Source organism: Myotis yumanensis, unplaced genomic scaffold (assembly GCF_028538775.1).
Source record: "Myotis yumanensis isolate MYYU_CA2020_CCGP unplaced genomic scaffold, mMyoYum1.0.hap1 SCAF_15, whole genome shotgun sequence".
NCBI classification, from domain to species: domain Eukaryota; kingdom Metazoa; phylum Chordata; class Mammalia; order Chiroptera; family Vespertilionidae; genus Myotis; species Myotis yumanensis.
In genome coordinates, this window is record NW_027223766.1 from 49,858,209 (window position 1) to 49,875,074 (window position 16,866).

Here is a 16,866-nt window from a genome sequence, read left to right on the forward strand (position 1 = left end):
TTTATTTCATCATTATCCTTTAAAACATGTATGTTTTATAGTATGTGTAAATATAATAGAATAGATAATAAGTACAGTTTATACATAATAACAATAATTATTATAATTATTTTGGATAAAGAGGGGAGATCAAACTGGCCTCTAGGATGCAATGGAAAATTCCCGGTCGGAACACACAGTCCTTCCCGATCTGTCCCTGGGCCTAAATTATTAGTCTCACTTCTCACACGCCCATTGGACTCCAGCCTTTCACAGCAATTTGTTGTTGCCTGAGCCTGTGTTTCTTCTGGCCTAGGGATGCTCCATCAGTCTGGAATGTCCATTTCCTCATTTAACTGAAGCCTCGATTATGTGCCTTTCCCAGTGTTCCTATTACATCCCATATGAGCAATACGCGAGGTGCTGCATTGTAACCATCTGTCTCCCCCACTGGATTTTAAACTAGTTGAATTGAGGATATGGACTTTGCATGGCTCAGTGTCATAGACCCCTCTTCCCAACGTACTGTCTGGAACTTGGCCAACACTCAATAAGTGTTTATTGAATGGAAGGGTGGATGGATGAATGGATGGGTGTCATGTTCCCACATATCTAAGTTCTCTGGTGAAGAGTATAAGCCCCTTGAAGACAGTATTCTGAGTAACCCTTGTATCTCTCACAGCCTGAAGGATCATGCCTCTCATAGAGCTGGGCTTAGAAACATGCCTCCCCTTTTAGGGAAAGAATAAGTGAATGAATGATTCCATGTGCAAACCGCGTCTCTGTATTCTCTGTTCCCAACAGGCTGTGAGATCATACAAAGTTATTTAAACAAAAAAGTTGATGTCGGTTGAGAAGATTAAAAATATTGAAATAAATTAGCTATTAGGAAGGAAGCCAAAGAGATTAGAAAGAATGCTTGTAGCTAAAGGGTGAGATGATTCTTGTCCCTGGTGAAGATTTTAGTTTCTGGGCCATGGTTTTGACTTATAAATTAAAAACTATACAGTTCCCTTTATCCACTGATGATGAAAAGAGTCAGAGCCATTTGGAAACATTTAACAAAGCAAGAGGAGAAACAGCATCAGCATTGGAGAGGAGCATTTCAGTGTCTGTAAGGCAGGTCATTGGGAGAAGTCACCTGTGCTGTCCACCAACTATATCTTGTGCTGCAACATCCAAGCACATAGTAGGATTGCACTTTCCTGTATATTCCATGTTACTTTGGCCAATAAAATGTGAGCAGTAGTGATATGAGTCACTTCTGAGTATAAACTTTAGAAGTCTGGTTAACCACACTCCTTTGTTTTTTCTTCTGTGTCTACCATCAATCAATGACCTTGGAGATGGAGCCTTCTTAACCAGGGTTCTTGAATGAGGCAATGTATTGTGGTGCCCTGCTACTCCCCCAACCCTCCCATAGTGGACAGGAAATGAGAGCAAAAAATAAATCTTTGCTATTTTAAAGCGCTGAGATTTGGGAGATGTTTGTTACTTCAGCATAACCAGGACTATCCTGACTGTTACAATCACCAGTCTCACTCCATGGTCTTCTCATTCAATGTGAGTCACTGGAGTGTAGAGGTTAACATGGACTCTAGGGCCAATTGACATGAGGTTATATCTTGCTCTTCCATTTATTAGCTGTAGGACCTCAAGTAAGCTACTTACCTTCTAGCTATAAAATGGGAATAATAATAGCATTGTCATATTAGGCAAATAAACATATGTAGAGAGTTGCAAATAATGTCTGGCACATACTGAGTACTACTTCGCTGCTTTCCATATATGAAGGAACTGCAGCCCAGGAAGGTACAGGATTTTATTGTGGTCACATAGGATTCTAGGACTAACCTGGGGCTGTTGTGTTTGTAAACCTCACGCTCTTTGCAGTGTGGTGTGTGATCCTTGGCATATAGCTTAAGGTGACCTTGAGTTTCAGTGGTTGTAAATAAAGCTCTAGCTGATTGCTTCACATACAGAGCCCCGGTGAGTCCCACAGGAGATAATGGATGTTAGAGTGCTTTGCTGACTAATTGTGAGGGACGAGTACACAGCACACCATGCCAGTGCCATTAGGTAATTAACATTACACAGGGAACGCACTGGAACATCTCAATGAAAAGGCACTTAGATTTTTTTTTCTTCTGCAAAAGAAAAATCATAAGAGACAAAATCTCTTTATGGCACTGTTTTCTTTCTTTTTGTTATGTCTGGGATTTGGCTTACATAAAAGATTGGAATGAAACTATGTAAAAGTAATGAATAATTCACAGACGCTGATCCTCTCTGGGAGGCCTACCTGGTGGTCACACAGAGCCACCGACACGCACCACGTGTTTCAGGTTCTCCAGGGGAGGACCTAGGAGCATCTTCAAGTGAGAGGGGAGCACATTCTGCTGAGTTACAAATTGTGTTCTGTTCTTCCAGGGATGTTAGCTGTGCCTCCTCAGCCACAATAAAGAGAAAAAGACTAGAGATTGCCTGCACTATAAACACCTGCACCCTCTCTTTCTTCTCGGGGGCCTCTGAGCTTCTGGAGGGCAGGGAACTACCTTTCATTTGTACACGCCCAGCATGTAGCACAGCGCTTAGCACAGCGGCATCGCCAGTGCTCTAAGTAGTCACTGAATTGATGGACACGGATCAAAGGCTCTCTTGCTTCACAGTCCTCTGTTGACCCAAGATGCGTCTAAGGGAACCACAGAGATGTCTCTGGATCTGCCATTTGGGGAGTGGGGGTGACCCTCCACATCTGAACCCTTCAAATAATGCACCTTTGCCTTCCCGGTTTTTCGTGTTGCATTTCTAAGATTTCTTTTAAATAAGGAACCCACGTAATAATAATAATTATTTTTTTTGAAGTTCTATATTAAGCTGGGAACCAATCATGCAAAACTTAACCAGAAAAAGATTGAAGATCATATTCCTTTTCATTGAACTGTTAAAGAGGAATGCTTGGTATATGGTCAGAGTGAAGGACCTTATGCCCTGGTCGGTTTTGCTCAGTGGTAAGAGTGTCAGCCCGCCCAACCGAAGGGTCACGGGTTTGATTCCCAGACAAAGGCACGGACCTCGGTTGCAGGCTCAATCCCTGGCCCGGGTCAAGGTTCGTGCAGGAGACAACCAATTGATGTGTCTCTCTCGCATCGAGGTCCCTCCTCCTCCTCCTCCTCCTCCTCCTCCTCCCCTCCTTCCCTTCCTATTTCTCCTCCCCTTCTCCTCCTCCTCTTCTCCCTCTTTCTGAAAATAAATAGAAAACTGAGGTTAAAAAAAAAGATGAAGAACCTTAGAATTTTTGCTTTCAATTTAAGTGCTTTTAGTGGTTCTTTTTGGCTAATTAATCCGTCTACAGAAGGTGCTGGAGGAATGACAGGAGGAATAACCTAGTAGCCGCCCTTGGTCTGTCGATGAGACTCTCTCCACTGTGAAATGCCTGGATGAACAGGGAGACTTCAGAAGAGTAGCATGCAGGACTGTGGGGTGGAGAACACCCAGCTCCTCAGCTCTGGGGATGGAGACAGGAGTTTCAAGCTGGACCTACCACTGGCTGGTTGTGGAGCTGGAGCAACTGCCATAGGCTTTCTCAGTGCAGAGCACTCACCGTCACCAAGGGGCCTGGAATCTGCATCAAAGCAGCCTGGTGTGCGGGTGGGATTCTCCACTCACTGGCTGTAGGCCCTGGGCAACTGCTCTATTAGTGTCCAAGTCCCAGTTTTCTCAGGGGTGATGGGAGCGAGCACCAGTCCTCCGCAGAGTTGTTAGCATGGTTTATAAAATCATGTGTATAAAGCACTTCACCTGGTACTATTTGAACATAAGCATAGTGGCTACTACTGACTTTTGTTAGCAATACCAACGTATAATTACACAACAATTACACAGGTTGAAGCAGATCAAAAATTATGCATTTGATCACTTTACCCTTCTTGCTAAAACTGTGCTTGCATGTGTTCTAGTTACATCGCAAGAGCTTCTACCAACCCATTTGATATACCAACTGGGCAGCTCCTAGACATAAGTTGCTTCAAAAGGTTGAACTAGTTGATGATGTAGAAAGAACTGAGTGTTTGGTCCTCAGCTACCTGGGAGGAACAGTGCCCTTGACCTTTCTGGAGGGAGTTAGTGACAGAGGTGAACTAAGGAAGCTGGACAGAGAGAGGTTAAATCACCCGCTCAAGGTCAGTAAGGAAGGGCCCAAGGCCGAGTGCCCTTCGGACACTTTGCTGCCTGTATCCCTTCAGCTGTAGTCCCCTGTTTTGGGGGTGGACACAACATGGGAAGACTAATGTCGACACCTGTCCAAAACAGCGTGGACCTAGTGAGGGAAAGCGAGAGGAAAGATCCAGCCACCCATTTCCCACCACAGGGTTTTAGGACCTTCTCTCTTTCTGTAAAAATAGATATTTTAAAAAGCTGAGGTTGCCCTAAATGATGTGTGTGTGTGTGTGTGTGTGTGTGTACTCTACAATGCATACTTCGTTAAACATACAAGCATTTTCTTATGCTGTTATGGTAAATATTAATGTAAATCATGACGCTTACCCATTTTCCTATTTTGTAGTATGCCAAAATTAATCTCACCATTTCCCTGCCTTTGGGCATTTATGGAGTTACTTACAAGCTGTGCATCAGAAGTTATTAATCCTACCAGAGCATCAGTTCCTCCTCTGAAAATTGGGGGAAGTACGAGTAGTTTCCTCACAGGGTTGTTGTGAATTAGGTGAGGTGAGTTAGGAAGATCATTTAGTACAGTGTCTGCCTGGTACAAGGTGAACATTTAATCAAGATTACTAGATATATTCAATCTTCACCATTGTAAATGCTTTTGCAAAACAATAAATTATCCATTGACTCCAGATTGCTGTAATTGCTGAATTTTTAAGAGGAATGTGGTCTTATGGATGCTGTAGTTAATAGCATTTCAGAAATGGTGAGAAAGGGGGCTTTAGGAGGAGAGGGAGAGAAGAAGAAGAGGAGGAGGAGGAAGAGGAGGAGGAGGAGGAGGAGGAGGAGGAGGAGGAGGAAGAAGAAAGGGATGGAAGAGAGCTGATGGAGAGAAGAAAAAGTGAAAAGGAAGGGTGAGTAATAAGAAAGAGGGCAAGAAAAAGGAAGGACGCCAGGAGGCATGCAGAGAGCCTGGGCATCCTTGCAAGTGAGGAAAGCAAAGTAACTCCTGTTTTTCACCCTTGTCCTGCCATGTTGCTTGGGGGCCACCCTGCACAGGGATTAAGACCTTTGCTCCAAGTTACCAGCCAGGGACAAGCCAGTTCCTGCTTGGCATTCTGGTGTCATCCTATGACTTTTTGGTGGCTGCATTGAAAAGACCAGGCTCTGTGATTTTCATTAAGTTCACCAAGGAAGACTTCTGTAGATCATTCATAAAGATATTGCTTATAACGGAGCCCACCATAATGTGATGTCTTCTCAGCCATCAAGCCTCCCTGGAATAGACCAGGGCATGGGAAGAGGAGCCACCTGCAGCCATTATGTAAGCCGATTTTAATTAATTTTATGAACAGGCATGCATAAGACGGCACTAAATGCTTCATTAGATATAAAGTTACATGCCATTGCTTTTTTTGTCATTCATCTAGCTAATGTGTTTCTAAAATCAAATGTTTTTTAATGGAATAAATTCAATCTGAGGCTTGACTAAGGCTCATTATCTTGCTATTCTGACGTTTGCGGACTTTTCTCCACTTTCAGTATTGGTTCTGCTAATTTGTTAGGGATGTATGTGAGGTCTCCTAAGCTTACCCTTTGGGTCTAAATGATCCTTTTGGTATAAATGTCAGATTTCAGGCACCAGAAGCAATTACTGGTTCTCCATCCAAAGGACTACAGTAGCAACACCCCAGTAAAAGACAAAGACAGGGAAGTGGTCTCCCTTATGTTTGTGCTTCTGCTTGTCTTGACTCTCACTCACTTCTGAAACTTGTGATGCTTGAATTAGCACCAACCGCAGCTAAGTCCAGCCATTCCTGATGTTGGCACCCTGTGCCCACTTGCCTGTGATTGACGGAGAATCTCTCTCATATATTTGGACTGATCTGTGAATAAGGGACCTGGGTCCCTTTGAGTTGGTTTGCTTTTGGGCAAGAATTATCATGTCACTTTTAGCAAAAAAACTACCGGAGCCCCTGGGATCCAGAGAGCCAAGATGTTCAAAGCACCAGCCTCATGTTCAAAGCACCAGCCTCTTACAGCCGTGCTGCATTCTGGGACTGCTGTTGGGATGCTAACTCTGAGGAAAGGCCAGAAAGAGGGATAAGGACAGACCCTGACAGGGTGGGGACATACCTCCACAGGGATCCATCTGTAATGACAGTTACACAGGTGGCCATCTGGTCTGGGGAAACCAGTCAACAAATAAGTTATTGACACTGACATTACGTTACAACCCGTGCAGTATACTGCTCCACATGGTTCCAGACTCTACGACTTCCGCGGAGTTTTCTGGCAGAAATAAATGCCTTTTGGGCTGAATAAAAAATTGCATCCCTTGTAAGTAATAGTTGGTTAAGGTGGTTAATTATTTGATAGAGCAGCATCATTGGGATTCTCTTCCACACACATTCGTGTGCAAATATTGTCTGCCAGGCTTTCCCGAGAGGACAAGGCCTGACCAGAGAGTGGAAACTCTAGAAGGCTGAGCCAGTTGCAATCAAGGCTCGCCCAAACCCAGAGCTCTTGCTTTCCCCCCTGCACTGCGCCGTGTTGTTAACTGGGAGAATTAATGCTGGACCTCAAGTCCCCTACAGTATAATCCAGGAGATGTTCGAGTATTAATAGACTCTGACTCATGCAGCTTGAAAAGTATCCCACTGAATTGTCTTATTCTAAAGGAGTAAAAGCAGCACTTTTTATTATGTATCAATGAGAGAAGCCCTGAGTCATTTCAGCCTATTTCTCATTTCTCACTCTCCCACTCCAGAACTTCAGAAAGGAGACCGTGAATCAGAGAAAATGGCCAGGAGGGACAAGATCCTCTCCAGAAAGATAAATGACAATGCTCTAATTCTCTTAAAGAATTCTGATCATCATTGTTCATTTCTCCCGCAATGCCATCTCTGCAGCATACCTATTGCTTAAGCTCAACATACAAAGTTCTATGGAAAGTTTGTGCATGAAGAGATAAAGAAGATGTGGATGATTAGATAATGAAGGTCATAAAATAGATACATGATGAAATATTACTCAGCCTTAAAAAAGAAGGAAATCCTGTTACCGTGTCAACATGGATGAACCTGGAAGGCATTGTACCAAGTGAAATAAGCCAGATAGAAAAAAAAATCACAAAAAAACAAATGCTGGATATGTGAATCTAAAAAAAAAAAGGTCCCACTCAAAGAAACAGAGTGGGAAGGTGGTTGCTGGGCACGAAGGTGGGGAAGGGATGAGATGTTGGTCAAAGGTACAAACTTTTAGTTATAAGATAAAAATAAGTTCTGGGGATTAAATGTACGGCAGGGTGATTATACTTAATCACAGTGCAGTGTATACTGGTAATTTGCTAAGAGAGTAGATGAGTAGATCTTAGCGTTCTCTTAAAAAAAGGAAGAGGAAAAGATAACCATGGGAAGTAACGGATATTAATTCGCTTGATTGCGATAGTCATTTCACAATGTTATGCGTATATCAAATCATCACATTGTGCCCTTCAAATATGTGCAATTTTATTTGTCAGTTATACCTGAATACAAAATGAAAACTAAAATGAAGGAAGTTAAAAACAAACTCTGGGGAGTTCTGCTGTTGCATACCCATGAGGCCCACCCTGGGGTGGCCCTTTAATGATTTCCTTTTGGCCGTAGGATAAGGTCCAGCCCCTTAATGGCCCAGGAGGCCTTGCAGCCCCTCGCTGCTCCTGGCTTCAGTGCGCTGCCACCACCCATTCCTCCCCAGGTCCCAGCTCCTGATCGCTGCACCTGTCAGTGCTGTCTTCCAGGCTCTCGTGCCCCCTCAGGATCTGGCTAATGTCTACTCACTTTTCAGGAAACAGCTCAGACATTCTGCTCTGCAGAGCCTTTTCCAGCGCCCAGGATTGAATGAGCTGTTCCTTCTTTATTCCCCACAAGCATCCTGGATTTGCTTCATCACAGAGCTTATTGTTCCATCTTGAAATTGCCTATGTGCTCATCCCTCCCGCGGCTCCGTAGCCTCCCTGAAGGCGAGCGTTCTGCTCGTCTTGTTCCTTGCTATATCCCCACGAGGACATTGGTAATTCAGATTTGTTGCACAAACAATTGAAAGTGAGGTATAAATCGAACATCCTGAAACTACTAGGTTCATTTGGGAGAAGCAATGGGTACACAGTGTTCATGAAACAAGTCAGGGCGTCACCTTTCAACATGCATGCGATCGACCGCAAAGGATAGATGGAGTGTTTGCCTCTCCCGCCCTGCGCATCGAAGGCCTGGCATTATGAGGGAGACCCCGAGTTACCTGATGGTTTTGATCATGCTGAGGCCCATTTCCACGCAGCAGTGGGCGTGGTCCTGGCGGGGCTCCGGAAGTCCGGAGACGCAGTAGTAGCAGTCCCCCAGGATCTTGATGCGAAGACAGTGATGCTCCTGGAAGGAACAGATGGAGAGGCAAGGACTGAGTCCGCAGATGGGCCAGGGCTCCAGAGCGGCTTGGAGGAGGGAAGCCAGGTCAGGTGGTCTGCACCGGGGGTCAGGGACCCACCTTCGCATTGTACCTGCGCTATCTTCCTAGGGCAGTGGTTCTCAACCTTCTTGCCCTTTAAATACAGTTCCTCATGTTGTGACCCAACCATAAAATTATTTTCGTTGCTACTTCATCACTGTAATGTTGCTACTGTTATGAATCGTAATGTAAATATCTGATATGCAGGATGGTCTTAGGCGACCCCTGTGAAAGGGTCGTTCGACCTTCAAAGGGGTCGCGACCCACAGGTTGAGAACCGCTGTCCTAGGGACTGAGGCGTTACCCTAAGTAGGGGTTTGAAGGGCTCAGAGGTAGAGTGGAGACATGGAAAGACCCTGGATATTGACCTTGACAGATTCAGCACCGTCTCTCAGCGCTGCTGGGCACTAGCTTTCTGATCTGAACACCCATCACGTGGACAGGCCAGGCGAAGAGCAGGCATTCAACCTGCGTGTTCCCCTGGGAATCCTACCCCCAGCACTGTCTTTCTTCTCTGGCCAAGCCTCTGAATTAACGGACTTTAGCAGTCTTTCACTCAACAACAAGCACTTAAAATCATCAATCGTTTACTAGGAGAGATTTCTACTATTTCAACTCTATGTTAAGTCTCTTCCCATGTAGGTTACTGGCACCTTAAGAACGGGCTGTGTCTTAGAAGCGGGACACAGTTGTTTGGTGGCTTCACAATCTTGAACACATGATTTTTACAAAGTTTCAAAACATAACAAGCCCCAAAGAAAAGGTGCAAACTTCGTACTGGGCAGGAACTGTCTGAATGTTGCAGCATGGGGGCTGAGAGCATTGGCCGAGGAGTCACACTGCTCGGGGTCAGATCCCAGACACCCTACGTCTTTCCTGTGTCTTTAGTTAAATTGCTTAACCTCTGAGCCTCAGTTGCCTAATCTGTAAAGTGGGAACAAGAATAGGACCCGTCTCATGATGCCTGTGAGGATTGACATGGAAAGACTGAGTGCAGGGCCCAGTGGAGAGGGCACTGAATTAATGTGGCCTGCCTCTGTGATGAGGACTTGGACCCCTGTGCCAGTCCTTCACCTCTCCGATCTGTGACCCAGGGCAGATGACTCTCCCTTTTGGTTTCCTTGGGTAGATGGGTGAGACTGAATGACCCTGAGATGCCTTCTAGACCTGAAGCCCCAGGAGCACGGGTCTATGCGTTGTGGGTAAGAGGCCCTCCTTATGGGGTGGGGCCCAAGGGCAGGGGGAGGGGAGTTGCAGAAAATGGGAAACTGAGGTACCAGCAGCACCATGGAGGCCCTTGTATAGCCAGGCTGTAAAGCACTGCACTGGTCTCCTAATCTCATCAGGAGTCAGGCCGTTACGTTTCGGTTACAAATGAATGCACTTAAAAGCCTGGGTGAAAGGGTATGTAGGGTGTACTGAGCCCCGCTCCCAGTGAAAAGCAAGCATCAGACAAGGAAAAGAGACTCGGCCCCGGCTCTGGTACTTCCAGTCTGGATCCGATCTCCAGGGTCTGGCCAACCCTCCCAAATGGGCACAGATGCTACCCTCGGAACTCTGAGGGCACACACAGCCTTCCCAGGGCTATTCTTAGGAGCCTGTGGTTCCTGGCTATTGGCTGCTTCAATGCTGCTAATTTTGCAAAAGAGCCACTGAAGAGGTCTGGTCAGTCAGGGGCGCCTAGGCCCTTCCTCTGAGACCCCTACAGCTTCAGGGCCAAGATGGAGCCCTTCGCCCACTAGACCTGGCAGTTTCCAGATTAATGGAGTCGATGGGACAGTTACTAAAAAACCAGAGGGCCAGAGGGGTGGCTAGAGGGCTCAATTTTGTATTTGCCAAGGAAGTATGAAAAACCTAACAACAAACCAAAATAACAACCCAACCACCATCGACTACATCAGCGCTTTATTAAAAAAAAAGATATTCCTAGAATAAAGGAAAGTTATTTGCACTAAATTAAATTAACATTATAAAAGCTCACTATATTGCTGTATTTGTGTATGTGTGTGTGTGTGTATCTGATTCCTGAACAATGTGAAACTTAGGGGCACTGACCACCCACACAGTCAAAAATCCACATAAACTTTTGACTCCCCAAAACCTAACTGCCTACAGCATTCCCTTGGTAACTGCAGGGCATTGGTTCCGGCACCCCTGGAGAGACCAAAATGCTCAAGTCAGCCTTCCACATGCACACTCTTTCATGCATATAATACGTGGAAGCCTGTCTTCTTATCTGTCAATTTACAGACATATTTTTCTGATCAATTCCTATGAGCTGTCCGGTGACTTGACAGTAATAGGCAAGCAACTTCCTCTTATCCGAAATTGCTTTGTAAAGTTCAGATTAAGGAAGCCAGGTTGCTCTGAAAAGAGATATTGAAGAGGAAAAATAAAGTAGGGCGAGGGTCTTCTTGCAGATTTTCTTGAGTTAGTCTTAATATAATCCCTTTCCTCCCATCTCGATGGCTTTGATATGATAAAAATCTTGGGAAATCAGAGGATGTATGAAACCATTTGTGTAGCTAAAACTTAGGAAATCTGTACACCCAGTTATCAAAGACGGTTCTATGGTTGGGCAGGGCTAGGACGACAGGGTTGTGTACTTCCTGTGTTGTCTATATCTTTGGCGTTTAAATTTTACATAAGGAACAGCATTGCTTTTGTAATCAGAGAAAAAAATCAATAAAAAATAAAAAGAGAGAAGATTCTTGGAACAAAAACATTGGTGCAGTTAATGCACTTAAAATAGTTGTGTTAGAGAACATGACGCTATCTCGTTGTGATTACAGAAATAACAGATGACTATATAGTCCAAGTAACAATGAGACTGTGGTAAGTCCCTCGCGCAGCCCCTGGCCCTCAGGCCCACCACCACTGGGGACCTGGTCTCCTTCCCCTCCTCCGAGGCTGCTGTGTTTTCACAGATACATTCCCATGATCATGTGTGACTAGTTTTCATGCTCTTAGCCATAGATTTATCAATCTATGTCTATAGATCTGAGACACGCTTTTTTTCATTCAGCAAATATCTTGAAATTCTTTTGATGTTAGTATAGAAGCAGCTCTCCTTGATTTTAATCTGTGGATTAGCTTTCCATTGGGTTCGATTTGTTCTTTATAATAGCAGTTTAGGTTCTTCCAGTTTTGTCAGTCATTTTACGAAAGGTTTAAGCTGTATTGAGGTCAGTCATGTTAACAAATAAGTAAGTTTTTTGCTTTACAATTTTAAAGACTTCCTAATGATATACATATTCTTCATTCCTAATTTGGATGGGGAGGGGCAGGTAGGAACTACTTTATTTTACAAAAAGATCGAAGACCAAAAGTGACAGAGACCAAACCCCCTAAAATGGGAGTTTGCCAAAGGGTCAAGGGTCACAGTGCTCTGTTCTGAGCAGCCCTAACCACGGGGAACCCGAGGAACTCGATCACGCTAAGAGGCTCTCTAACAGGAGGCTGTGAGGTTTCCCCTGCATTTTAATAACGCAGTGCGTAAGCAGGTACAGTGTGTGCCATTTGCATGGGAGGTGGGTTCTCTCTGATGTGCAGCTTAAGGGAAATCTAAAGCAAAGACCCTCGGCCAGGAGAGAAAGGTCATTACAAAGGCACAGGATTTTGGTGCTAAAGGATGCTCAAGGGGCAAGTTGTGGGGTAAATGCACTTACAGTGGGGATTCTCTTTCCCGAGTGGACTTCTTTTCCCTGGCAGAGACTATTAAACTTTACCACCGAGTTCTCCTAGGGCAGCAGGTACTGATGCACCCGGGGCGGGGGTACTAGGCGTTGCAGAGCACTAACGGGCACTGAGTCCTTATTTGGAGCAGCCTGTGTGTGAGGGAGCATCTCACAGTGTTGTGTCATTTATCCTTCATTACACCTTTGATAGGAAACTGAGATGCAGAGGGGATTTGCACAAGGAATATTCAAGTCCGGCCTCACTCGAACCCTTTAAGCCATCCTGCAGAGGCAGCAACCCATCTCTGAGGTCTCCCGTTCCACCCCCTAAAATGCCTGATCCTTTAGTAAAGTAAGGTAGTTCCTGTTTGCCCCTCCCCATCCAAATTAGTCATGAAGAATATGTGTATTACCATGGAGGCACCTGGCCTTGGTCTGGATCCCAGATGCACCACCTACCGGTGATTCTGGGCAGATTATTTGACTTCTTTGAGCCTCAGTCACTTGTTCTGTAAAATGGGAATAATAAAGACACTGCCTTGTAGGTTTGTTGTGAGAACTAAGTTAGGTAAGCCAGGGAAAACACTCATCACAATGCATTAAAAAGGGCATTTTATACATATTTAATAATCTTATCAAATTAATAATAACTTTACTCCATCACCTATCTGTACTTAATTTGATAGGTATTTTCCCTTTAAAATCTTCCAATAAGAGTAACACCCCAGAAGGTGGACTACAGAATCTTGTGCCCAGTGGGGATCACTGGCCATGTACCTTCCTTTGCTCCCCTCCCCCCACCATGTGGACAGGAGCCAGGGCGAAAAGCCCAGGCACCGAGACAAACTCCACATTCCCTCAGATGTCACACCATGCCCTCAAGCTCGTCTCTCACTGCATCGCCCTTGCCCTTCACGCTCTAACAATCTTGAGCTCCTTCTAGCTCCCACGCCAGTAGCACAGTGTTGCATTTTCACACTCCCCTGCCTTTGCCCCATGGCTCAGCCTAGATGGCCCCTCCTCCTCTCATCTGATGCCAGCAAAGCTCTTCCTCTTTCTTCAGCCCCAGTGTGCAGAGGCCGTCTTCTCTGTGTGCTGCCGGATCACCAACACCATCACCCCCAGACCCGCCCAGCATCTGGCTGGGCTTCCCTTCGTCTCCCACCCTGGGCCTGTCACTGCTCACACTGCACTGTCCTGCAGTCATTACGGGCTGGTCCGTCTCCCTTACCAGACTCAGAGCTCCCTGAGGGCAGGGACTGGCGCTGCCTTCCCAGAGTCCTGCACGTTCCCTGGCACGTGGTACATTGTCAATAAATGTTGGTTGAACGACTTGTATTAACTGTTACTTAACCCTTTCCCTGAGTCAGCGGCGTCTATGGTGACACAAAAAATTAACCTTGGTCACATTTGTTGGTCCTCGCGGGAGGGTCATGTCTATCCATCTTAGCGTCTCTGAGCAGAAATATTCACGACCATAATATGAAGTAGAACGATTTATGTGTAACACACCAGCCCCCATTGTGCAACAATCAAAAGGTGGTATATATTCTGCCCCACCTCCCAGTTCCCAGCCCTTCAGTAAACCCAGCTCTTGTATTAGGAGAGACCTCAGTCCCCACCTCCTCCGCTGCCCAGTTAGTGGCCTGGTTAACATTGTCCGGGAGCTGCAGGCTCCTCTGCGGGTTGTTGGCGGGTCCCCGCCTGTCTGTGTAGCGTACTTCACCCTTGTCCCTCTGGCGATGCTGAATCTCTTCTGGTTTCTGAGTAGCTAGCATCTTTATTTTTATTCTCCCGGCTGACATTCCCTATCTTCTTCACCTCGGTAATTGATATATAATTTAAATACAGTAACAGTCACTCTTGCCCTAAGTGTGAAGAGCCCTGCTCACATATAGAGCACCCACATCACCCCCAAATCACCGCACCCCATGCTGCCCTGCAGTCAGTCCACACCCTCCACGTGGCAACCACTCAGCTCGTCTCTGTCCCTGTAATTTTGACTTTTCTAGAATGGCTTATGTGAGGAGTCATAAAATGTTTAGCCTTTTGCATCTGGCTTCTTTTTTTTACTTTATTTTTTATTGAATTTATTGGGGTGATATCATTAATAAAATGATATAGATTTCAGGGGTACGTCATCTGTATCTTGGGTTGGCTTCTTTCGCTTGGCATATTGCCTTGGAGACTCAGTGATGTTCTGGCATGTATCAGAGGCTTGCTCCATTTCATTGCTGAATAGTGACCTCTTATGTTGTTCTCTAATTTTTAAGACTCAGCCTAAGTGCCACTTTCTCCTGGAAATCTCTGACCCAAGGGTTCTGTGTCGCCTTTGCAGTCCCGGGTCACCCGGATGTACCTTTACACACATCACATCATGCATTGCTTTCCTCTTTATGTAGCCCCAGCTGGACTTAGCTCTGGGAAGGGAAGGCGTGTGCTTTAGTCATTCCCATACTCCCAGCACAGAGCCCCATGCACCACCCCTAGAGGTGCTCAGATTCCAGTATGAGTGGCTCTCTGTTGGGGCGAGGCAGCCAAAACAGGACATTTTCGGTGCCCGGGGAATGCACTCCCTCGATGTGGTTTCATGGAACTCCCACCAGCCTGTGAAACTGGCCGTGATGCACACCCTTCACCAAGAAGGACGAAGTAACTCACCCTCCGTCACTCAAGTGGCTTTAGGGCCAGGAGTCTGTGTTTCGATGGCAAATGGTCATCTCTTTTAACCTGTTTTCTATTTGAGCTCTGATCAGCTAACTGAAAATAAAGGTGGTGTCGCGTTGGCTAACACAGCAAAGCTCTTAAATAAGGTCAAACACAGTGGGGCCCAGTGGACCACTGTTTCTCGAGAACCAGCGAATTCAGTCCCCATGGCCGGGTCGGCTGGGGAACTGCAGGCAGCCACCTCCGCACGAACCAGGGCAGCTGGGTGGCACCTGGCCACCCCGGGGGACATGATGCTGGGGTGGAAGCGGATCAAAAGGACTTGGTTTGATTGTCACTCAACCAGCTGTCGCTCCACTGGGAAGATTCATCTGTCAAACCTCCCATCCGAGACCTGTCAGTAACTAACACTGATCCCCAGAATGTGTGAGGATCAGGGGGCCACGCCCAGGGGCAGGATGCAGAACAGTAATGACATTGGCAGTGAAGGCTGAGGCCTCCCCTCATTCACATGCAGTCCTCACTCCCGCCAAAGACAAGCAGGGAATTAAATTCAACTCACGTGGGCCAGTCGATCGAATCGGGCAAAGAGCTCGTTGAGCATCCTGACCAGCTCCTGAGCGGACAAGGTCGTGGAGAGGTTGGTAAATCCTTTAACATCTGCAAAAAGAATACTAGACAACAGGGAAGGGGTGGGGTGGGGTGGGGAGAAAGCACATTAAGATTTTAAATCATCCGGGACACACACCAGCATCAGCAGAGAAGTCAGCCGTGGTCTGGGATGTTCCCTCTCCCTGCCTTAGTTAGCAGACATCCCAGCTGAGACAGTGCACCCAGGGGTTCAGGAAGGACGAGGGGGCACCTGCATCTGTGCAGTGCACCTGCTCCCCGCCATAGCTTTCTTTCCCATTGCTACTTGTTAAAATCCTGCTTGTCCTTCAAGATTCCATCATATGTTAAGACTCATGACCTGTCTTCTGAGTTGAATCAACAGACATGATCAGCTTCAGGACCTCCTTCCTCAGAGTGTAGTCCCGGCCACCACCGGCCTCTCGTAGGCTCTGGTTAGACAGGCCCCACCCAGACCCACTGGGTCACACTCGGACATAACCAGAGCCTCCGGTGGTTCTTGTGCGCGCACGTTCAAGTCTCAGAAGCACTGGCTTGAGGCACACGCGTGCACTAAGAGTGAGTTGAAGGAAAGACCAGAAGCAGAAGCCGGGCCCTGGCTCTCACTGCCTTGCTCATTCTGCTGCCCCCACGTGCTGGGCTCAAGGCAGGCCTTTTGTTTCTAAGTATAAATTTGTAACCTTCCAAGATACTCATCTTAGAATATACTGACGGGACCGTATTAATTTCCAACTCTAATTTGGTTATATAAGTTGTTTATTTGGCTAAAAATAAGTGATGTTACCTAACAGTCGCTCTGCAAATAGAGTCTTCAAGGAGGCTTTAGCAGAAGCCACTAGAATCATTAGGAACACTGTGTAGATTCGTCTTCCTAGCTGTGTGTTCCAGGGAAACACATCTAATCCCTCAGAGCTTCCACTTTCTTGACAATAGTGCAATGATTAAAGCTACTCTGCAGGGCTACTGTCAGAACATAACCGATAAATCACGGTCCTCAATAAGTAGAGGACACATAACAGCTGTGGGAAGTTTTGGGGACCAGCGAGGGTTTAATAGGTTGCCACACAGACAGTCCTCGAGAGGCAACCAGTTTTCTGGGCTCATTCAATTTCATTTCGCTTGTCCATGGAACTATAGTCTGCAGGGCGAACGTGGCGAGTGCGCACGCTGGCAGGCCTGGCGGGAAATAAACAGCCCAAAGCGGGTGGACTGAGAATGTTCAAACCACGTGGCAGGGGCTGGGCTGGAGGAAAGGGGGGAG

General features: G+C 46.2%; 1 protein-coding gene across 3 annotated transcripts in view; it reads right to left on the minus strand.

Moving 5' to 3' along the window:
* Positions 1–16,866, minus strand: part of ADCY8 (adenylate cyclase 8) — a 136,616-nt gene that overhangs the window by 67,032 nt on the left and 52,718 nt on the right. For all 3 annotated transcript variants that reach the window (XM_070392349.1, XM_070392348.1, XM_070392347.1), the window contains exons 4-5: positions 15,538–15,649; positions 8,428–8,555 (exon numbers count right to left, since the gene is read on the minus strand). In XM_070392349.1, the coding sequence (XP_070248450.1) occupies positions 8,428–8,555; positions 15,538–15,649 (240 nt within the window). The remainder of the gene's footprint in view (positions 1–8,427; positions 8,556–15,537; positions 15,650–16,866) is intronic.